The 24,876-nt window shown below is 37.0% G+C and overlaps 1 protein-coding gene across 2 annotated transcripts in view; it reads right to left on the bottom strand.

Annotated features, from left to right (window-relative positions):
- Nucleotides 1-24,876, bottom strand: part of SACM1L (SAC1 like phosphatidylinositide phosphatase) — a 50,664-nt gene that overhangs the window by 12,031 nt on the left and 13,757 nt on the right. The window contains exons 2-12 of one of the 2 annotated variants that reach the window (XM_025048931.1): nt 22,902-22,999; nt 20,356-20,430; nt 18,571-18,698; nt 17,049-17,198; nt 14,195-14,254; nt 13,328-13,361; nt 11,524-11,625; nt 9,367-9,452; nt 8,505-8,591; nt 7,957-8,025; nt 1,460-1,539 (exon numbers count right to left, since the gene is read on the bottom strand). In XM_025048931.1, coding sequence (XP_024904699.1) covers nt 1,460-1,539; nt 7,957-8,025; nt 8,505-8,591; nt 9,367-9,452; nt 11,524-11,625; nt 13,328-13,361; nt 14,195-14,254; nt 17,049-17,198; nt 18,571-18,698; nt 20,356-20,430; nt 22,902-22,999 — 969 coding nt within the window. Of the gene's footprint in view, nt 1-1,459; nt 1,540-7,956; nt 8,026-8,504; nt 8,592-9,366; nt 9,453-11,523; nt 11,626-13,327; nt 13,362-14,194; nt 14,255-17,048; nt 17,199-18,570; nt 18,699-20,355; nt 20,431-22,901; nt 23,000-24,876 lie in introns of those variants that run through there. The other variant, XM_015591746.1, reaches the window with a different exon arrangement.

Below are 24,876 nucleotides of genomic sequence, written 5' to 3'. Positions count from 1 at the left end.
GAAGTAGTTCTACTTCTTTCAAAGGTCTAAGAAGAAACTGTGGAGACACATCACTTTGCACATTTCATTTTTTCATCCGGTTTCCAAAAGAATACCTTTCCATTCCTTAGAAGTGCAAATGTATGACTTTTCTCTGTCTGGTCATCCACCAATCCATCAACTTAATCTATTTAATTTACTCAAAGTAATAACAGTTAAAAAACTAAAAGTGAATATCCATTAGATATCTGAAAGATGAAAATAAATCTACCATTTAATTTCACTTTAACCAAAAGGCTGATTTTTATCCCTGCCAGAAACTATATTAAGTGGAAAAAAAAATTAAATATTCTTTTGAACATGCTCCTCTATCTGGTGGTCTTCAGAGCTTTGGAGTGTTCACTTTTAGCAGTAGGTGTCCTCCAAGTTCCCCAGAACACCAAGGGCATAACCTTAGCCCCTGACCTAGGCCTCAAGTTCTCATAGTCAGTTGCTGCTGCAAACCCAAGACAGCTCTGGAGGTGAGCACACCTACGGGCACCCTGTGGGGCAGAGGGTGTGCGGAGGTGCCTCTTCCAGAGTACACGTGCTGGACCCCACACCCAGAGATCCTCGTTTTTCGAGTCTGAGGTATATCCTGAGTAAGCGCCTCTGAGGATCTAGAGCACGTCCTGGTTAGGAATCCCTTCTCTGAGTCCTCCCAAGCGTCTCTGACGGGTTCCACTGAGAAGGCAGAAACGTGCATGGGTGAGGGCCTGATGAATTTGCTAGAGAGTTTTAGAATTAGACAAAATAGACAAATTCTTCCCCAAAGAGTCTATTTTTGTATATGTTTAAAATTTTCCATAGGTTAAAAAAAATGTCTCCCTAAACAACCCAGTTCTGCTTCTTTGGAAAGGTTCCCCCCCCAACGCCCGTGACCACTTCCTATCAGAGTAGAGCCCACTCTTCCTGCTCACGTTTCCTGCTGCAGAGAGCTCCAAATGGGCTGACTCATCACCCTGTACCTCTCCACAGGGCAACCGCTGATATTTTAGGATCTTCATCTTCTGACAAGGCTACACAGTTTATAACTGTTGACTGGTGACTTATAGGAAAGGCACAGCTGCTACTCCAGACAAGGCCATGCCAAAGTAAACTGGCTCCAGCTCGTGGTGGTTGGAACCACAAAGACAACACCTAGCAATCATGAGGAACTGCAATTCTTGACCCAGTGGTCACAGTGATACAAAGCCTCAAAGAGGGGATTTTAATCAGGGACTAAATTTTTACAAAATTAAAATTCAAATTCAGTGGTTAAAAAGTTATTCTACAATAAAAATTATGCCAGAGAAAATTTTAAGCCAACAAAATCATGTTTTGATCTAGTATTTTAAAAAAGAGCCGAAATATATATACGTTTTGAGACCTAAGTACTTGTGTATATATACAAGTTAACATCCAACGTGAAAAGACCTGCAATGGGTTTTTAGTAAAGTACCTGATCATTCCACTTGCCAAGGAAGACACCATGGTTGCAAACGCCTGTTCAAGTGGCTTCTCTGAGCCCTTCTGGTTAACCTGTAAAAGATTAAAAACACCATAGCTTACTTTTAAGTTTATTTAAAAGGAGAGTGACATCAGCAAAATGGCAGACTAGGAAGATCCGAGTTCTTGTTCCCTTACAAAAACACTGAAAAATCCAGAAGCTGTCTGGTCTAGACCAACTTCATATGAGCTCTAAAAAATAATCAAAGGTATTAAGCAACCAAACGAATGCCCAATCAAGACAAAGCCATCTTCAAAATCACAGGAGTTTTGTGGAATTTTTACATGCTCTTACCCCACCTCCCTTCCCAGTGCAGCGATGGTCTTAGTCTTAATCAGTGGCAACTTAGTTCTCTGTTCCCCTCCCCAAACTGGAGGGAGGAGACCAGACCTTATCTACAAATTACTGTGTATGTTTTGTTCTGACCTGAAGGACTAATTCATTTATACCTGCCTTGCATAACTCTGAACACAGGCAGGAAGTGATGGACTCTGCCCGTAAAAGCAACAAGATGACTATAAACCAACAGATATCTAGGACAAGAGATTTCAGGTGGAGACGTAAATCAGACCATATAAAACCTGAAGAAGAAGCTAGGGTGATACTCTTTGGGAAGTCAGGACATTCAAAATAGTCACCCATTAGGAGGATTTTAGAAAGCCACATGCATATCCAGGCAAGATGCATGCTCAGAAAAGTCCTAAGAAGACCTAAAGTCTTCATGATCCCTAAGCTGAGAGCAATTTTAGCTAATCAGTGAAGGACTGCTCCAACACAGAACCAAACTGCAGAGACTGGGAGCTGATGTTGTTCTGTTTTTTTTCTTTGCTTTAACTCCTGGCATTCGAAAACGTCTCTGTCAAAACACTAGCTGAACATGAGCTAAAAGAATAGACAAGGAATAGTTTTTGCAAAAATAGTTTGGAAAAGTTTCAAAATAGTCTTTGCAAAAATAGTTTGGCAAAGTCTCAAAACAAATGGATTACTATAGTCTTCAACAATCAAAACAAAAATAAAACAAAAGAACAGAAAGAAGAATCTAGCTTTCAGGGTTATCACATTAGAACCATCCAATGCCCAAATTTCAACAACAACAACAATCACAGGGCATACAAAGAAAACGAGGCATATTTAATGGAAAAGGATAAACTGACAGAAACCATCCCTGCAGAAACCTTATTAGAAAAAGGTTTTAAACCTGTCTTAAGTATGCTCAGAGCTAAAATACAAGACAGACAAAGAACTAAAGGAAATCAGGAAAACAAAATAAGAATATCAACAAATAAACAGAAATTACTCAAAGGTACCAAACACTAAGTCTGAAGCTAAAAAGTACAAAATGGAATTTAAAACTTCACTAGAGAAGTTCAAAATCACATTTGAACAGGAAGAAAAAAAGAAACAGCAAACCTGAAGATATAGAACAAATGAAATAATCAGGTCTGAGGGGCAGAGAAATGAAGAAAAGTAAACAGAGCATAAGGAACTTCTGGTAAACCATCAAATGGACAATATACTCATTATGGAAGTCCCAGAAAGAAAAGAAAAGAGTAAGGGGCAGAGAGATTATTTAAAGAAAAAATGGCCAAAAGCTTCCAAAATTGGATGAAAGACATAAATCTTCAAATCCAAGACATGTAACAAACTCCAAGTGTGATAAACCCAAAGAAACCCACAAAAAACCGTATTATAATTAAACTACTGAAATACAGAGAGGATACTGAAAGCAGCAAGAAAAAAAGAGATTCATCAATACAGGAAAGTATCAATAGGATTATATACTAATTTCTCTTCAGAAACCTCAGCAGTGGGATGATATATATAAAGTGCTGAAAGAAAAAAATTGTCAACCAAGAATTCTATATCTAGCAAAACCATCCTTTAAAAAAATGAGAAATTGAGACATTCTTAGATAAAAAAAAAGCTAAGGGAGTTCATTATCACTAGACCTGCCCTATGAAAGACGCGAAAGGAGTCTTTCAGGTTGAAATGAAAGGATGCTATGAACAACTCAAAGTCACGTGAAGATATTAAGATCTCCAGTAAACCCAAATACACGGCCAGCTATAAAAGGTAGCATTATTGTAATGTTGGTCTGTAACTCCACTTTTTATTTTCTACAGAACTTATATACATAGAAAATAATTATAAATCTATGTTATTAGAAATAAAATATATAAAAATGTAATTTGTGACATCAGTAACAAAGGGGAGGGACAAACCTTTATGGGAGTGGACTTTTTGTACATGACCAAAGTTAAGTTGGTATCAATTCGAATTAGGCATTATAACTTGAGGATGCTACATGTAATCCTCATAGTAACCACAAAGAAAATATCCAGAATATATATAAAAATAAATAAAAAGGTAATCAAAATGTATCACTATAAAAAAAAATCATCTAAACACAAGAGAAGACAGCAACAGAGGAAATGAGGGACAAAAGCTAGAAGAGATACAGAAAACAAATAGCAAAATGGCAGAAATAAGATTATATAAATCAGTAATTACTTTAAATATAAATGAATTAACTCTCCGATCAAAAGGCACAAGATGGCAGAATGGATTAAAAATTACATGATCCAACTATACGTTGTATAAGACATTCACTCTAGATCTAAAGACACAAACAGGTTGAAAGTGAAAGGATGAAAAGGTATTTCAAACATTAATCGAAAGAGAGCTAGCGTGACTATATTAAGATCAGACAAAACAGACTTTAAGTAAAAAACTGTTAGAAGGACAAAGGACATTATATATTGGTAAGACTCAATTCACCAAGAGGATATAACAAGACATCAAGGCACCAAACATCAGGGCCCAAAAATATATGAAGTAACACTGAAAGAACTGAAGGGAGAAATAGACAATTCTACAATAATATCTGGAGACTTCAATAACTTACTTTGACAATGGATGAGTAGAATAACCAGACAGAAAGTCAGCAAGAAAACAGAATCTGAAGACCAACAGCCAATTATATCTATAAGCCCTAACAGACATAAACAGAACATGCCACCCAACGAAAGCAGAATATACATTTTTCTCAATGTGCATAGAACAGTCTCCAGGATAGATGCTATGTTAGACCACAAAACAAGTCTTAATAAATTTAAAGTAACTTGAGTCACACAAGGTATCTTTTCTGATCACAATAGAATGAAAGTGACAATCAGTAACAAAGAAAACTAGAAACTGCATAAATATGTGAAAATTAAACAACATTGGGTTAAGAAAGAAAGCACAAGAGAAATTAGAAAATATCTTGAGACAAATAAAAACAAAAATACAAAACACCAAAATTTATGAAATAAAGCAAAAGCAGTACTAAGGGAAATTTGTAATTGTAAACACACAAATTAAAAAATAAAGCTTTAAATCAATGTTTTCACTTTATACTTTAAGGAACCAAAAAAAGAAGAGCAAACAAAACTCAAAGCTAGCAAAAGGAAGGAAATAATAAAGACTGAAGCAGAGATAGAATAAAAAATAGAAAAACAACAGAGAAAAACTCAATGAAACCAAAGTTGGTTCTTTGGAAAAAAAATCAACAAAACTGACAAACTTTTAGCTATAATGACCAAGGAAGAAAAAAAGAGAAGATTCATTACTAAAATCAGGAATGAGAGTGGGGACATTATTACTAATTTTAGAAAAATAAAAAGGATTACAAGAGAATAAACCATAAACATTTATATGTCAACAAATTGGACAACCTAGATGAAATGAACAAATTCCTAGAAACACACTCTACCAAAACTGAATCGTAGCATCTATCCTGAACTGACCTATATATAATAAAGAGGCTGAATCAGTAACAAAGAAAAGCCCGAAACATGATGGCTTCACTGTGATGATGGTTCACAAATTTTCTACCAAAAATGTAAAGAATACCAATCCTCCTGGAACTCTTCCAAAAAATTAAAAAAGAGGGAAGGCTTCCTAATTCATTCGCTGAGGTCAGATTACTCTGATACCAAAACCAGACAGAAACACTATAAAAAAAAAAAAAGTAAAGATCAATGTCTCTCACGAATATTGATGCAAAAATTCCCAAATAGCAAACCAAATTTAGCAGCATATTAAAAAGATTATACACCATGGGATTTAGTCCCACAATGCAAGAATGGTTCAACATACGAAAATTAATAAATACATGACATTAATAGAATGAGAGAAGAAAAACCACATGGTCATTTCAAATAATGCAGAAAAAGCATCTGACAAAATTCAACACCCTTTCTTGATAAAAATACTCAACTCAATGATCTAGGAATAGAAGGAAACTTCCACAACACGATAAAGGTCATATATGAGAAACCTATAATTAACACACTTAATGGTGAAAGACTGAAAGCTTTTCCCTTAGGATCAGGAACAAGACAAGATGCCCGCTTTTGCCACTTCATTTCAACATAGTACTGAAAGTCCTAGACACAGCGATTAGGCAAGAAAAATAAAGAAAGAAAGATATCCAAACTGGAAAGGAACCAGTAAAATTATGTTTTCAGATGACATGATCTTATATGCAGAAAATCCTAAAGATGCCATGGAAAGCTGTAAGAGATACATGAATTCAACAAAGTTGCAGCATACAAAATCAACATTCAATAATCAACTGCATGTCTATACACTAACAATGAACAATTCAAAAAGGAATTTAAAAAACGCCATGTATAAAAAGGCTCAAAAATAGCAAAATACTCAGAAATACATTTAATGAAGGATGTGAAAAAGCTGTATACTGAAAACTACAAAATATTACTGAAAGAAACTAAAGATGACATAAATAAATGATAGGGCATCGGTGATCATAGACTCAAAGGCTTAATATTGTTAATACTACCCAAAGCAATCTATAGTTTCAATGCAATCCCTATTTAAAATCTCAATAGCATTTTTTTTTTGCAGAAATAGAAAACCCCATCCTGTAATTCACATGGAAGCTCAAGCGACTCCAAATAGCCAAAACAATCTTGAAAAAGAACAAGTTGGAGGTTTCATGCTTCATAATTTCAAAACTTGCAACGCAAAGCCACAGTAATCAAATCAACTGTCATGCTGGCAAGAGAACAGACAAAGACCAATGGAATGAAAAGCTCCAAATAATCCCCTGCATATGTATTCAACTGATTTTTGACGAGAATGTCAAGATCATTCCAGGGGGAAAGGACAGTCTTTTCAACAAATGGTAATGGAGAAACTGGATATCCACATGCGAAAGAATGAGGCTGATCTATATATATAAAGATTAACTCAAAATGGATCAAAGAGCTAAATACAGGATATAAAACTATAAAAGTCTTCGAAGAAAACAGCAGAAACTCTTCATGACAATGGTCTGGCAATGACTTCTTGAATATGACACCAAGAGTACAGGCAACAAAAGAAAATAAATTGGTTTCATCAAAATAAAAAACTTTTATGTATCAGAAAACATAATCAAAAGAATAAAAAGACAATCCAAAGAATGAAAGAAAGTATTTGCAAAGCATACATCTGATAAAAGATTAATTTTGGAATACATAAAGAGCTACTATAACTCAACAACAAAACAACAAACAACCTGATTAAAAATGGGCAAAATATTTGAGTAGACATTTCTCCAGAGACGATATACCAATAGCAATAAGCATGTGAACAGATGCTCAACATCTCTAGTCATTAGAGAAATGCAAATCAAAACCACAATGAGACACCACCTCACACCCATAAGGATAACTATACTCAAAAAAACAAAACGAATTCAGAAAATAACAAGTTTTTTGGCAAGGATGAGGAGAAATTAGAACCCTAGTACATTGTTGGTGGGCATGCAAAATGTCATAGCTACTATGAAGGACAATATGGTGGTTCCTTAATAAGGTAAACACAGAATTACCATAAGATACAGCAATTCCATTCCTGGGTATATACCTAACAGAACTGACAGCAGGGACTCAAACAGATACTTGCACATCCATGTTCACAGCAGCATTATCCACAAGAGCTAAAATGTGGAAACAATCCAATGTCCATTGATAGATAAACAAAATGTGGTTTACACATTGTCTTTAAAAGGAAAATAATTCTGATACATGCTGTAACATGAATGAACCTTAACATTATGCTAGGTGAAATAAGCAAGACACAGAGCAACACATATATTATATGATCTCATTTTTATGTGGTACCAAGAATAGGCAAACTTATACAGAAAGTAGAAGAGAGTTACTAGGGGCTGAGGGGAGAGGAATAATGGGAACTTATTGTTTAATGGACACCGTTTCTGTTTGATAGGAGAAAAGGTCTATAAATGGTCAGTAGTGATGTTTGCACAACACTGGAAAATTCTTAATGCCACTAAATTGCACACTTAAAAATGGTATTTTATGTTATGTAAAAAAAAAAAAAAAAAAAAAGCAATTATTTTTGCTTGGTTTGTTCCCCAAAACAAGTAAGAAACGTACCAGATTGACTATGACTTGTTTTCCATAAATAATTACTTGTGAATCAAAATGCCTTTGAAAACCATCCATCTAGAGAGGAAAAAAAGAGTTATATACTTCATTGGATTACATTATAAGAATATTTATAAGTTTTTTAAAGTATCTCCTTAAATATTCTATTTCTATATTCAAAAGAATGACAGTAGGATGGGAACCATGACTTCTAGATATTCTAAATACTATGCAGTAAATAGTAATTACGAGCCACTCTACTTTGAGCTGCAAAACTACCAATTCTGAGAAAATCTCAAATGGAATACACTAAATACTATAAAATTATAAAGTTAATTTTGAGATGCCATTCAGTCCCAGCTCGTTTTTCCACATTCCTAACATGTCATCTATACAACCTTTTGGTTTAAAGGTTTGCTATGTGCCAGAAACAAGAAAGAAGGCCTCAAAAATGTTGGATTCTGACTTATGAAGAATAAATACATGCTCTACGTGTAAACTACAATGCCATTATGCTTCTATTTTTAGCCAATAAGAAAAGTGTGGAAGATACACACGTGATTTGCTACTTTGTTGATCTGTGGCTGTGGTTTGTATTTGAGATTTGGTCTTTGAGACCAGAAAACTGGTATTGATCCACGAGTCTAAAAGAAAAGAGAGAAATGTGAAAAGAAACATATACACACACAAAATTGTTTTTCTCAGCTTACTGTCAGTGGTATATACATATCAACGACTACAAAGGAAAAGCTATAAATACAACCTACAGACTACGAAAGAAGTCCATGTGTACCTGCTCCTATAGGTCGTATTTCGTGGGAATACATTTAGAAAGGCCTTTTTCTCCTTCTGATTTTATATACACTGCACTGGTGTAGCACATACTTCATTGTTTCCCCTAAATTCTAAAATAAATCAAATATCTAAGAGTAAAATTAACAAGTTATATCTGTTATATAATTTGGCACTATAATAGAGCTGGGAAATTATCCATTCTCAAATGAGTATGTTTATGAACTCATAAATTTAGCCACCGCTCTGGAGCAGCAAGTGATCCACAACTCTGTAAGGTGGCAACGAGAGAGAGAGAGATTATCTCACAGTGACGGGCAAGGCAGGGAGAGTCGGCGGCCTGTCCTATGTCACTGCCCCGAAGGAATCTAAAGGGTTAAGCTGACAGGTGGCTCCATTTCCATAACCCTGGCACCTCCTACCCTATCCTCTCCTTTAGGGATTTAATTCACCAGCAGGAAATGTCAGCACCTGAGTGCTGGATTAATGTTTTGGGTGAACTTTTTCTACACTGTAGACGATGACATTACTTTAAAAAGGAGGGAAGAGAGATTTCAATAATGACAGAAAATAACATCCAAGTGGAGAAGGCCGACTGGCTGGCCACCTGCCGGACAGCGGGCTTGCCTGTACGAATGAAGCCCTGCTCCCATTGTAGTGCACGATTTGTTCGGTTTCTACGAAGTTAGCTGCATGGCCTTCAGAATCAATTCCTAAATTGAAAAAAAATTAGAATTAACCATAACTTAGTATATAAGAAAAACATCAGAAACTCACTAATTCAGTTTATTTTGGAGAGAACTAAGTCAGTTCAAATTAGTGGAAAAGTACTTAACAAAAATAAATTTTGAACAAATGCATAATCCATGATCAGAAACCTAAAAGAAGCTCCTTTTAAACAGGCTTACAGGGATTATTAAGGATCCATTAGTAAACAAATGAACTTAGTTGCTATTTAATACATCAATTGTTTATATATACACAATCCTGTAATTCCTCTACAACAGTGTTTCTCAAACTTGAGAGATCCGATTTCTCAAGGATCCCTGAGAGTATGTCCATAAATCCCAGTTTGAAAAAGTACTAATTTGAAAGTTAAACATAATAGTTAATGCAAATGTAGCCATTATGTTAATACCATTTTGTTATAATAATGGAAATGGTCCAGCAGACGCTTATAATGATTTTAATTGTCAAAATGAAAGCACAAAAACTGTATATGATCCTAGAATTTCTACCACTCCATGAATATACCCACAAAGCCTAGTTTGAAAAGCACTGCTCTAGTGTTTAGTCTTAAGTCTGCTTAATCTTTTCAAACATTTAAAGCATTCCTTTACAGTTGTGTTCACGTGATCTATTTTTACTAAAAAAGCTTGCTAAACAAAGGTTACTTTCAAGTTAGTCCCTGACTCAAAATACCAAATTATCAGAAATAAATCAACAGACATTTAACTGTTTCAAATATAAGTTCTTTCTACCTGATATCTTTCTCAAACATAACATTGTGAGGTGTGAGGTATTAGTCTTTTTGTTAATATATTACCAGAAGGGGACATAAGTTTTGAGTCAAATCAGTATAAAATGCCTTCTCAATATCCTCTACAAGTACTTGTCAGAAGCATGGGCTATACTTGGTTCTTTCCACAATTCCCATTAAGGAAAGGAAGACTGTGTAGTTATTTTTAAAAATGAGAGAGAGATGGAGAAATGAAGAGGGAGTTGAAGAGGGAAGGGAGGAAGAGGGGGAGGGAGGGAGGGAGGGAGAGGGAGAGACTTTCATGAAAAGATTTCCATGATACATTGTTTAAAAAAAAAACCACCAAAGTGCAAGAAAATGTGCACAGAATACAACCACTCTATACAAAAGGAGAACACACCTGTAATAGCATAAAAATTATCTGGAAGGATAACCAGAAACTAACAACTGATCCGCTGGTAGGAGGTTAGATGCAGCAGATGGGGTCGGAAATGAGAAATATTTCTGATTGCTGAACAATGTGAATGTATTACCTATTCAAAAAATTCAATTAAAAAATATGTCTCCATCCAAGAAAATCTAGTTACAAGGGAGCCGCTAACTCTTACTCTGGTTCTGTGATCTTAGCTAGCTCGCTCATGTCTTTCTTCCCCTGATATATTACCTGTAATATGGGAGATTAACAAAATAATCTTTACAACTTCCTGCTCCAAAACTGCTACCATTTATCTAATGGCCCACAGGATTTTATTCTGATAGTCTGGCCAAAAAAAAAAAAAAAAAAAAAAGTGACTCTTTTTCATGATGGTAACTTTTAATACAGATTTTAAAAGTTTGGTTTAAGCAAATTAGCATTTGCTAGTCCAAAGCCTAGAAAACAATTGCTCAAAATGAAAATCTTTAAAGTTGATGGCATAAAGACAAATGTCCATCCAGCTCCATGCATGCGAAGAAACCAAGGACAATGAAAGAAAATACTTTCTGATATGGGTTTAGGTTACTGAAAACTACACTAAGCTGTACTTTCAGGCATCCAGCAAATCACATGACCAGTTCCTCTTCAAGTAGTGAAAGCAGTCCCCAGTGTCTCTTAACATTTGCACTATAACATGACTACAGGAGCTGGCGTAAAGCACAGAAGACCTACCTAATTATTCCAAAAAAGCAGGAGATAAACATTTAGTAAGGCTATAAAATGACAATAAAAAATAGAATACAAAATATTATAGTCATGTCACTGTAAAACAAAACATTAAGTAGTGATATAACCCAGTAGTAAATCACGCTGACTTAATCAATCTCACCTCTTACATAATAGCGCACGCCGGCTCTGAAACAACTCCTCCTCGAGATGAGAATCCAATCAAAGTACTTTCCATTAATAGAACACGAGTGCATAGTAATAACTTAACTACTTTAAGAAAAATATAACTTATATAGAAATCACATATATTATTTCCAGATTAAACAATTCTGACGAATTGTACCTGGGGTCTGAAAGAGAAGAGCCTGGTATGAATCTAAATCTACTTTGGTATCTACAGACATCTCAAGCTTCACATGTCCAAATGGAAGTCTGGATACTTCCGGCCTCACCCCCACCTCTAGACTCTTCCCTACCCCAGTGGATGGCTTTCTTCCACTTATCTGGCCAAAAATTTAGATTCATAGTAAATGTCTCTCTTTCATGCTCCATGTACAATTTGCAGAAAATCCTATTAGCTCTACCTTCAAAAGAGACGGAGAACCTGACCATTTTTCACCAGCATCACAGCTACCATCCTGGTCCCAGGCGACATCACCTCCCCCACCCACATTACTGAAACTGCCTCCTAATTATTCCTTGATTCCTCCTTTGCTCGCCTTGGGCCTTCTAACATCGCCGTCAGAGTGATCCTGTCTCGTCGGGCCAATCCTCCACTCAGATGCCAATGGTTCTCATCACAGTTAAAGCAAAGACACAGCCTATTCGGCCCTGTACCATCTGGGCCCGGCTCCTTCTTGGACCACCTCTCGCTGTCCACTCTCTCTGCTCCAGTCATGCTGCGGGCTTGGGGCCTTTGTTCTTGCTGACCTGTCTGCATGTATGTGAAACATGTAACTATTCGTCTAACCAAGAAACCACATTAAACAAAGCTAATTTAAAAGTTTAGATTTAGCTAAATGGACAAACTGCCTAGAAAAAATGATCCATTATCGCCCTTGATATTATCTGTCCATTCATAATCTCATTTGAGGAAAAAAAAAAAAAAACCACACAATTCATCCAAACCCGTTAAAGTGCTACCTAAATACATTTGTTCTTAGGAGAGTCTGGAAAGCTCCAGGAACGAGAGAAAACAAAACAAAACACAAACAGAATAAGCAGGAGCACTTATCCTGAGATCTTCTCATTTTTATTCCTCTGCAACTGTGAAAATGTGTCCTCCATTACCTTTCTGCTTTCTTTACGTTTCACAAGCACAGTAATTTAAGGAAATCCTATTAGCACAATGAACAAACAAAACACAGGCTGCTGTGTTAGTAAGCTTCTTGGGGTACTTGGCAAAGACCCCCTTGGTTTCTGCAGCACGCAGTCCTGTGACAGGCACACATCAGCGCACTGTGCTCACCCTTTCACAGCCAGCTCGCTTTGCTTCTCTATTTTTATTCCGATGTTTATGATAAAGATAAGTTTTTAAAATGAACTTACAATTAAATAATCAGTACTCATTCTGCATTTATATTGATTCTGCCCCTATCCCAGCATCATCCATCTTCATTCTTCCTGCGGCTATTTCAATAGCCAGGTTCAAGCTACTCTTGTTTACTGATACGAAGTCTAAGAAAGGAAAAACACAGTGTACCTGTTCCTTCTTTACACCACCAGCCACAGCACTCTTGAATAGAGAAAATAATTCACTCTAAAGGGGACATTCTTTTCAAAAACCATAGTCATTTACAATCACTATTCTAAGATTTTATGTTAATGGGTTTGATTAAAAGCAATTTCTATTAATTCTAAAATACTCTCCTCATAAAATATTTGAGACTGTCTCTAAACCTGCCTTATAATAATATTCAAATAAAGACTTCTAGAAAACTAGGGAGTATAATATGTAAGGATACAGCCATGTAACACTGGAAGAGCAAACCGATGGACCTGAAATGAAGACATACGTTACATTTAGAAATAAATATACTTTAAACAGAAGCACTCTGTAAAGCACATTTACACACGAGGGAGTAACATACAACTATTACGAGGGAGCACACTACGGGCGGCTGTGAATCTTAAACGAGTGTCTCCTGCGTCACAGCGCCCACAGTCAAGCGGGCCTGCGCCCTCGAACGGAACCGCTCGCAGGTGCACACACAGCTCCCTCCCTCCTTTCCAGTCTCCGCCTGCAACAACTTCACCCTCCAGGGAAAGATGCTCGTGCTAGCTGTCTGCAGCTCCAATTATTGTTCCAAAAAGACAGCGCAAGTGACAAGAAGTAATGCCTTTAGGCAAATCTATTTACCTAGATTCAATATATTGTGCTTCCTAGCTGGGCCTCCTTGTTCGTACCTCACTTCTATAAGCTAAGGACAGAGGAAGGTGACAACCATGCATCTCTCCTGGGTGACTGAAGGGAATGCCACCCCCCACAGGAGGACAAATGCAGAGCAGGGCTCCACTTGCCTGGGGACTTAGCTCCGACCCTCATTTCTCCACTATTTATCCACCAAGACCCAGTCTCTCTCTCTCTCTCTCTCTTATAGAAAACAATGTATTTTTACTTAAGGCTTCTACAGGAGATCAGAGCAAAATAAGTCTTCTTCACCCTAGAACAATGTGAGAGGGTAGGCCTGATGAAAGCTTCTAAGTTATAAACAGAGTTAAATTAGAATTATTTACCCAAATCCCTGGTGATTATGTGGCCACTTTACAATATGTATTCAATTAAAACTTGGACTATGACGAATAAGCAGGTTTTATTTAGTGTAAATTACCTCTGGCTGAGCAGAAAGTTCTCGTAAAAGATGACAATTCCATACAAACCGCTGATCCGCCTAAGAGAGAAGTTTTAAAATTAATAAACTATCTCCTGCCAAGGTGTTTCTACAGAGAGAAAAGTGACAATCAACATTTCTGTCTCACGGCTACACACAGGTCCCTCTGACGTGCTCCAAATGGAACTGCTCTTGCCCCCAACCTTGCGCCCCCGTCTGGGTACGCCCGCCCGCCTCTGCCTCGAGCCAATGCTGCCACCGAGACGGAGACCTGGAGTCCTCTCAAGGTCTTTCCTTCTCACATGTCCGGTCAAGCCTCGAGTCCGGAATCATCTTCCAAACCCGTCCTCTCTACACGTCTACTGCCGTCAGCCTTGGCCAGCACTCGATTCCAACCCAACCGTAAAATGGCTTCCCTCGCCTCAAGTCTTGGCCTTGCGCTTCCCACCCACTCCTCCACACGCTGCCAGCAGTTCTCCAACGAGACAGGCCTCTTGTCTGCTGGAAATTCTTCACTGACTCCGTCATCTAAAGAACCAAATCTCTGCGTGGCCTGACCACTCCTGGGATCTGGCAGCCCTTACTGAACTCTGATCTCATCTCTGGAATCTGACTTTCAAACTATAAATACAGAAGAAGCTCCTTCGACAACTCAGTAGATTAACCAATTCTCTCCATTCTCTTCATTAAACACACAAACTGACATCCCCCACAGCCCCTCCAGCTGAACGTCACAGGAAGTGGCTCCTGCACTCAGCCATACCCCGGTGAAAGGTACACTTCCCAAGATTCAGGTGTGTTCCCAGACGGTTTGTGCCAGCTGTACTTGTTATTCATCATTACATAATTTAACTAAATATCTTATGTATCAATTAAATATGACTTAAAAACAAACTGCTGTTTCCATAAAGCTGAATGTCAATTTGGAATTTAACTGATAAAAGGCAAGTTGGTAAAATAAAACTGCTGTTGAATTAAAAGTGAGAGTGGCAACTATAAAAGATTAGAGAAACACAGTAAAAATCTATAGGATTCTGCGAACAGATTGCTCTGGAAGTGTCGAAATCTTTAGAGACTCAAAGTGGAGAGTGTTATAAACATAATTCATCCAGGAAAGACAATCAGGAATCAAGGAACCAGAAACAAAGAAAAGTCTAAGGTTCTACATCAAAATATCGACCAGTCAATGTAAAATTTTAAGTTAAAATAAAATATTTAAGGTATGTGTGGTGTATTTATCACTTTTATGGTTCCCTGTGTTAACTCTGACTCTTGATTAGCTGCCAAAAATTTCCTTTCCCTTCTCTACAGATGCGATGGCTTCTTTTTCAGTTTAACCTAATATCGTCACTGTCTCTGCCTGGATCCTTCCCCTTCCCATTATCACCTGACTGGTAAGGCCTATTCATCATTCTCAGCTCAAAAGTTAGCTTTGTAAAGTTGTCCCTGACCCCCCCAGAAAGAGTGAGACCCATGTTACTTCGGGATCCCACTACACTTTGGCATATTATCTCCATGACAGCAATCGTCCCTTGTTTTGTGATTGCTTGGACTTCTGTTTCGGACTACAGGATGCCACAAGGCAAGGGCCACGTCCTTTCGTTCTGTGTTCCCAGGTGGCTAGTACAGTGCCTGGTAAGTAGCAGGCATCTGCGAGACATCTGATAAACCAACAGAGAACATAGCAACTGCTTTTACAAGTCTATTTGTAGTTAAAAGCCAAATTTCTTTTTTCTTTTTTTTACTTTCGTTGCATAGTTTTATAATCAAGTTTCTTGTTTTCAAGGAGTGCCAAAAATATGTTAAAGGATGAAGTGGACATTTACTAGCTGGTGAAAGTTGCAATTTATATTTTGTAGAACTGCACAATGAAAAATGAACGACGATGCAGAGAAGTGGGTGGTTTCGGAAAATGACTGGAATTTGAATAAAACGTTTGCAACATCGTGTCAAAAGCATGAGGGTACTGGTTTTTTTAATCATTTACTCTTTTTTTCTTTTTCAATTATAGTTGATATTCAATATTATTTTATATTAGTTTCGGGTGCATAACAAAAAGCGTATCTTACATCGGAACCTACACTAAGCCCACATAAATTTTACTAGATTAGACTATGAAATCTTTAAAACAGCCCGTCAACTAAAATATTGATTTAGGTTGAACTATATGAAAGTATCATTTTTATTGCTTAAAACTGGTCAATTACTGGCACTTTCATATGGTCCAACCTAATAGGTAACTGACAGCAACCTTTTAAATTTTGTCTGCCCCCAAACATATCTAACATCTGTTAATAAAATATCAAGATAGCAATTATCCAGGTTCTTGACCAGCAGAAATTTTAAGTTGTGATCATTTGAGGCCTAGTCTTAAAAATACACTCATCTTAAAAAAAGAAAAAAAAAGAAAAATAACAACCCCCCAAAATAAATACTTTTCAAGTTGTTAATTCAGCAAGTTGTTACTTTTCTAGCTGCAAAAACTATAAAATAACACCACTGAAGGAAATGACGTCACTTGTCAAAACATTTATTTTATAAGCATAATTATGTTGCTAGCGCCAACAGCTGTCCACTACAGAACAGGGAGAGCTGGGCAGTCAGCAACACGTGTGTCCAGTCGGATTTCTGACACCTATGCCAGCGGTTCTCAATCCTGTGTAACGTACACCAATTCTGGGGTCCCGAATTTGGGATCGTGATGTGTATTTGAAACATGGTCTGTTTTCAAAGCCACAAACGTGATCCCGATATAACCAAGATGAGAAATATTAATGTATATTTTTATGGATGAAATAGATATGCCCCTTAAAAAAAACCCAAATATGTAAAAACAAGTGACGATTAAGCTTACCCTTTCCAAGAGACTCATTTCTTGAAATTCTGGACTAGTGTTGGACAGCCGCTGCAAAGTATGGGTCAAATCATATGTGGTTGAAAAGTAAAATCCATCCACACTCAAAACATGGTTTATCATTGCTAGGAAAGTTTTATTATCTTGCAACTGTAAACGAAGGGGAGGAAAAAATTAATCCATCTCATACTTGAAAAGGAATCTGTCAGCGTGAGAAAAGAATGAAAACGACCTGTTAAGTGTGACCCTGTTAACCGCCACTGGCACAAGGACTGGGCTGGGGAGGGGATGCGCGTCATTTCCACAGGACCTGGGACAGTTCCTGACACAGACGATGCTCGATGAACAGTGCACGGTATTGCTATATCGACTGATGGTTCCCTCACAATAATGGGCAGAAGAGTTATTTTAACAAACATTGCTACCTTAGGTTAGTGTGTGCCAGACACTTTACATAGATTCTCTTTCATTTTCGAAGACAACCCTACTAGGTTATAGCAATTATCCTCACAGGTGAAAAACATAAATTCATGAGGGGCCAAGTAACAGAGAGAGCAAGGAACAAGAGAACAGTACCCTCATTCTTAAAAAACTTTACTGGATGGGGTGGACGGTAAGTAAAACAGAATTCTTTTTGTAAAACACAAAGATTAAAAGAAAGTACTTCAAAAGTAATATTTATCTTTATTTTCTGATAATCATTTTAGCTGGCTTTCCCAATGAATACCAAGGATGATGTTTGTTTTCATCCTCGTTTGAAAAAATAATGTTTGTGAATCGTGAAACACAACCGCTTTGTCATTAACGCTGACAAACCCGCCTTCACTAGGACCTCCGGCCGCGTTCTCAGTCTCAACAGCAACGGTGCCAGCCCCGCCTCAGCCACTGCGTCCGCCGCCACTCACGCTCAATCTGAAAGTCACCTCTAGAGTCGCCACTTTTTGTTTCTTTGCACTTTCATCTTTAGTGGGCTGGTTCGTTAGTTAATACAACACGATAAGTGAAATATAAACTGTGTTGCTGGGGGTCTGGGGTTAACTAACCATGGTAACTGAAATCTGTGCATACAGGAATGGTGCCAAAGGAGGGCTGTTTGAACGTGTACGTACGCACACGCGCACACATATTCACATGTGGTAAAAGTGAGGAAAACGTTCCCTCTGGGGAAAGACAGAATGAGTAAAACTTCAAAGGCATCTAATATTTTATTTCTTTGCAAAAAGGATATGAAGTTGAATCTGGGTGTTGAAAACATGCATTTTCTGTCTGTCCTTTTCTTTCCATGTGAAATTTCATAATTTAAGAACTGAGTCAGTTTAAAAAAAAAAAAAAAGATAAAATATATGAAGAACTTTTTAAAACACATTTTATGGCTAGGTATAAAGGTATGCAGAGTGACCCTGCTCTACGGGATGCTTAATAATCAGGCATAAAAACCCACTCTTCGTTGTCCATCGCCCTCTCTCCATCTCGGGACTACTTTGGGTTTTGCAATTATTAAGTAAGTGCTTGTATTTCTTACCTGAATATCAGTTAAGTGTAACATTGTCTTCTTATAAGAAAGGACATCAAAATCTGTTGCTTTCCATATTACATGATTAAAAAATTCACCTATTTTTGTCTTTTTCGTAATGACAATTAGATAATTTCCTGTAAAAAGCAAAGCCAAATTCATATAAATATAAATAAAGCCAAAAGTAGCAGTCCTTATTGCTTAAACCCTAAAAACGAACAGAATGAGATTGCATTGTGCAATACAGATAGAAGACGCATATTTTTTAAAACAATCTTATAATTTATGAACAGAAAAACCAGCATATTATTTAGAAAAAATCCTATTGAAAGGTCAATTTTTTTTTTTCTCAAAAAGATTAAAGCAAAAGCTTTTGGTAGCCAAAGCAGTGATCTCAGAAGATGAAAAGGAGGGACAGAAGACACTTGTCTTTTTCCTGTCATTCCCCCAGGCAGGCAAGCTTCTGCTAACACATTCCCAGTGTGTACCTTAAGGCACCCAGCACATGAGATCTGACCACTCCAGGACAACGCCCCATCTACATCACTCCCGTGTCCTTCAGGGCACTCTAAATGGTGGGGGAATGTGCTGGGGCGGTATACCTAACTGGTTACTATGACAGTACAAAAGGCCCCCAACTTAGGACGGTTCGACTCGTGATTCTTTGACTTTACAATGGTGCGAGAGCACTCTGCATTCAGTAGCAACTGTACTTCAAATTATGAATGCTGATCTCTTCCCGAGCTAGCGATATACTGTACGATACCCTCTTGTGATGCTGGGCAGCGGCAGCGAGCCACAGCTTCCAGCCATGCACGCGATCGCGAGGGTAAACAACAATGAATACTGCACAGTGTATTCACTGTGTCAGGTGCTTCTGCCCAACTGCAGGCTAATGCAGTGTTCCGAGCACGTTCAAGGTAGGCAAGGCTAAGCTACGGTGGTCGGTAGGTTAGGTGTATTAAGTGCATTTTCAACTTGTGATATTTTCAGCTTACGAAGAGTTTATTGGAACATAACTACATGGTAACTCGAGGAGCATTTGCACAAAGATGAGTAGTCAGGAATAAAGGAGCCATCACAGCACCATACCCAACACACCAACCCTGATCCTGGCCACCTCCTCCGACAAATAAAACAGGATAAGCCTTTCCTACTGATTAACTCTTAAGCCCTGTTCAAGGCTCTCCCCACAAGTGTCCTCCCTGGAAATTTTCCTACATTTGCCTCTCTCCTAGGACCTGTCACACTGTACTGCAGTAATTTACTATTTAAATGCCTCTCTCACTAGACTGTAGGGTACAGAACAGAAAAGACTTCCATTTTTTATAACTTAGCATCTAGCACAGTGGCTAATACAACAGGAAATTTTAAAAAGTTCAATGAAATTTAGATAAATACAATCACTTTCTAAATAATGCAGAACCAGGTGGCATTCTCTAACATGCACTATGTCATACTGACTCGGTATGGGGTTGAAGGTAGAATATGCTGGTCCATCGACACATTAAAATTTTTATTTAAATACTCTCAGAATTTATGAAAAATGTCTAGCTGACTAGGGATTTCAACTCTCATTGAAATAAAAACAAAACTGTTTTTTAATAGAGCCTCAGGCCTATAAATTTAACCACTTATAATTTGGGGTATATTACTTTTACAAATACCTAGTTTGTAAATACCTAATTTACAGATTTATTGCCTTAAGCATGGTATGAAGCATGTCTTCATTTTATCTAATCGTGTCAATTTATTACCAAATTCTTTGCCCATTTTAGCTTATTTTTTCCTTACCTGCCACCAGATGGATTGTGCCCAGTATACCAAATATCGGTCTTGTGACAGCTGAAGGAGGAATATCTTTCTTGACTTTAAAAGAAAAAAAAAAAATCACATAGAAAATGCTCACCAACAAAAAGAGAAATTTAGTTACTTCAACTAAATCAACATATATGATTTCTTCTTAGAAAGCAATATTCCTTCATTAGTGTTACACCCCCATTTTGGTAGAATTTAGAATAAAGATGACCACGTAATAAAAAGTCTCTGCCTGTCTAGCATAAGCTGTCCAAAGTAGCATGCTTCAGCATTCTCATCAGGTACAATACGGGTTATTTCTAATGTCAATTTTCAGTGAAATTTAACCAACCTCTTGCCAGAAAGTAAGTCTTTATCCCTTTAAGAGAATTAGAAAGTAAATGGAAGGGAGGGTTGAGAAAAGATTTTCATCTCAATGTACAACCAGTGGAATACAAAAAGAGGCTTGCCTATCCACGTCTAAGAACGCGGGAAACGAAGGCGAAGATCTCGAGGTGAGAGGCAGGAAAAACCTCCCTCTCGTGTCCGACAGTCACTCACACACGTATGCAGGGAGGCGTCATCACTGTGATGTTCTCAATAATGCCCTTATTAATAAATTAAACTATTAACCTTAGATTGCAGGGTTCATTTCATAATTGTTAAACTTTCAGCCAATGTGTTTCACAAAGCATTTTGTAGAACTGTTTTAGGGAATAATGCCCCAAAAGGAGAGGAGGTAAGGTCTCCCCATCAAACGTTTATTTTGCTACATCCATATTACCTCTATTCCCTCTCCCAGAAACAATCAGAATGCCCAGTAAGCGAATGTAAGCGCCGAGAAGGCCCACAGAAAAACAAAGTGGTTCTGCTGTTTAATTCATGGTTTTCCAAACTTATGTGGCCATAAAAATTTTCTTTCAGTCACAGTTTAATTATCACCTTGGAATCCATTCTGAAACACTGCTATAACCCAAGTTCTTTTTCTTAAAGGCAGTCCTGTTATTCTGAAAAAGGTCTAAATTTCACTTTTGTTTCACTCAGTAATTCAATTTACTTATCAATGCTATGCCACAATTAACTAACATGAAAAATGGGAATACCAGTACAGCGAAAAGCTCAAAGAAAATCTGAATATACTGAGATCATTTGATAAACTTAAATAGAGCTGTAAGCTATATGAAATGGAGTGTAATACCAACAAAACTATAACAATTCCTAAGAATATGTTTTCATTTTTCACGAGAGAAAAAAATTTCCTCTTTCCATGGCAGTGATCTGCATTTCTAACGGTAAAAAGAAACTGGCAGAGAAATTGTGAGTGAGTCAGCCCCTCATCATCACTGACTTCGAGTCAAAGTATTTCCTTGTGTGTCTACTGACAAATGCCTGGTATTATCTTTACATCCAACCGATTCATGACCTTTAGCTTTGTCCACTCAAATGAGTCTACGATCTCTACCTACAAATTAAATGTCACTAAAAAGTAAAAAATGATTGAAAGCACATCCATACTAAAGCTTTTATAAGACACTAGGTCGTGTCGATATGGTATAAAGAAGGAGTATGATGTAACTTCAGGAGAAGAGTACCAACACTGGCTAAAACCAGTCAGCTACCCTGAGAGAGCACCACCCAGCAACAGACAGAGCCAACGCTCAATTAGCAAACTAAAACAGAGCTCTAACTCCACCTGATGAAAACTATACACATGGTACTTACCAGAATAACCAGATAACCAAGGAAATAGAAATGTATAGTCATACCTTTCTTATATTTTACTACCCCATGCAAAATATTTTCATATTTCATTTAATCCATTCAAAGAATATTTACTATTTACTGAAAATGCCTACTCTATGGTTACTCAAATACTGTACTTAAAAAAAATATATATACAACTCTGTCTAGAGGTGAATTTTTAAACAAATGAAATATAAAATTCTAAATGTGACACACGTGGTAAATTAATTTGTCACTAAAATTATTTCACATTAATCTAGTTAGAAATAAGTATTCCACACAACTGAAAAAAAAAAAGTTTTTTTATACCCAAAGAAGCAAAATCAAAATATAACTGGATAGACAGATAAAGCTTAGAAAGATCATTTGCCTAAAACACAAGTTTTAATCAGTGATGTTTATACTATCTTTCACTTATTAAATTATCCTCGCAGTCATATTTTAAAAAACAAGCAGCTATTAAAATTCCACACACTTAATGCTAAAACAGCCTTCCCATACTCAAAATATCTTAAATCTTACAGCTAAAAGGAACTTTAACATAGCAAAGTACAGATGAGAACAAAGAAATCACTGTTTTTAAATCATTATAAATAGTAAAATTTTCAAGTTCATTTCTCCATTTCATAAAAAGGAGAAAGCATAAAAATTAATGTCTAAAAATCAAATGAGGTAGCAGGAATTAAAATTTTATAAGATACTTAGGGATCTACACACTGACACACCTCTGATTAATTCATCTTACTGCAACTTAGGTGTAAAATCTTTCTCAGAAACTTCTAAATCTGGTTATAAAATACCTGAGAGGGTAACCTCTGTGGACACACGGTCGATGATAAGTACATCATCTGCTCCATCATCACAGGCTTCCACATAAAATTTTTCAGGTGTGATATGCCTAAGAGAAATTTAAAACCATAAATAACTAAACCAAACGAAATCAAGACTTCTAAAAAACTATTATTTATGATAACAATTTCAGCAATGTTCAAATTTGACATCATTTTCCCAGCTTCTGAACAGATGAAGCTGTTATGCTGTCCTTATGTGTTCATGGCCACTCTTTTCACTTGTATATTTAATGCTGACAAAATTTTAATTTGTTGTCAAACTATCAATTTGACTTATCAAGAAAATCATAACAAACTCTAATTTATTATATTCAACATGGTGCAGAAGGCAAATAACATAATAGGAGCACAACCTACAGAACCAAACTACCTGTGCTGTATGACCTAGGGCAAGTTACTCTGTTATCCATAAAATAAGGATAATACCAGACTCATCAAGTTGTTGCGAGGATAAAATGAGCTAATCTTTGATAAGTACTTAAAACAACATTTGATACATAGTAAGCCAGATGTAAGTATCAGCTAAAAATCCTAAGAAATAGTTTCAATACATTTCCAGGAAACCGCTTAAAATAAACTACTTTAACATTCGGGTGTTTCGTTGTTGTTGTTGTCGTCATCGTCATCGTCGTTAGAATGCCACGTTAAAAAAATGAGAAGGAAAAAAACTTCTCATTCTGCAAAATAAAAAATAAAATAAAGAGGGTAACATTAGGGTTGGGACAGACAACTCAAAATGTATGCAACTTTGTAACCAGAGTCCAACAAAAATAACAGTTGCTTTCTCAGGAGATAATTGGACAACTCAGGCAAGCAATTTAAGTACTGTAAGGGACCATCTCAGGAAACAGTAACGATGAACAGAAACAATAAAGTGAAAATGCAGATTAGCAGGGGCCAAAACGATGCAGGCTGGGGCCACCGTAAAGATGGGCCCCGGAGGAGGTACGGTCCTTCAGGAGAAGGCTGGCAAGGAAACCAGTCCCCGCCATACCATTTTATATCTACTGCTCCTAAATCACACCTGAAAAAGTTCTCTCCGTGCCGCAGCCAATCTGAGGGCTCTTTCCTTTCCTTTGTTGATTCTACTCCCTCTATTCCACGCACCTTGCCCGTGAAAATCTAATTCAAACCTATACAATCACTGCTGACATCGCTCCTTATTTACCATTCTCGAGTAAGTTATTTGGTGTTACAGAAACAAGTCCTGTAGCAGAACAAACTATATTGACCATTCTTGACTAAGTTCTCAGAGGAACAATCAACCCTTAATTATCCAAATATAACTTGTATCCTTTTATGGTTCACCTATAACTAACTTCTCATAATTAGGCTACTTTCTTCCGATTGGGGGGGATGTGCTGAGGTAACCATAAAAGGATACAAGTTATATTTGGATAATTAGGCTACTTTCTTCCAACTGGGGGGGATGTGCTGAGGGACTGAAAATCAATTTTAATACGAATCAAGCAAAATGCAACAAAAATGGCAGATCTACACTCTTCAGTTAAAACTAAATGTAACAGTTCATTCCTTTCTGCCACAGAATACTATTCCACTGTGCGGATCTATCACAATTGTTTATCCCTTCACTTGCTGATGGACCTGCGGGCGTTTCCAGTTTGGATGTTATGAAGTTCCCATGAAAATTCTCACAGCGGTCTCATGGCAGACATGTGCACCCACCTCTCTTGGGTGACGACCTAGAAGTAGAATGGCTGGATCATATGCAGTTGTTTAAATTGTGAAAAGAGGAATTACGGTCACAGAGAAACGTTTTGGGGTGATGGATGTGTTCATTACCTTGATACTGGTGATGGTTTCACGGGTGTAAAAATATGTATCAAACTGTATACTTTAAATGGTCTATATCAACTATACTTCAATAAAGTTATATGTATAAACTTATATATAATGTATATAC

The sequence above is a fragment of the Pteropus alecto genome, unplaced genomic scaffold (genome assembly GCF_000325575.1).
Source record: "Pteropus alecto unplaced genomic scaffold, ASM32557v1 scaffold156, whole genome shotgun sequence".
Taxonomy (NCBI): Eukaryota; Metazoa; Chordata; class Mammalia; order Chiroptera; family Pteropodidae; genus Pteropus; species Pteropus alecto.
This window is presented reverse-complemented; position numbering and strand designations above follow the sequence as displayed.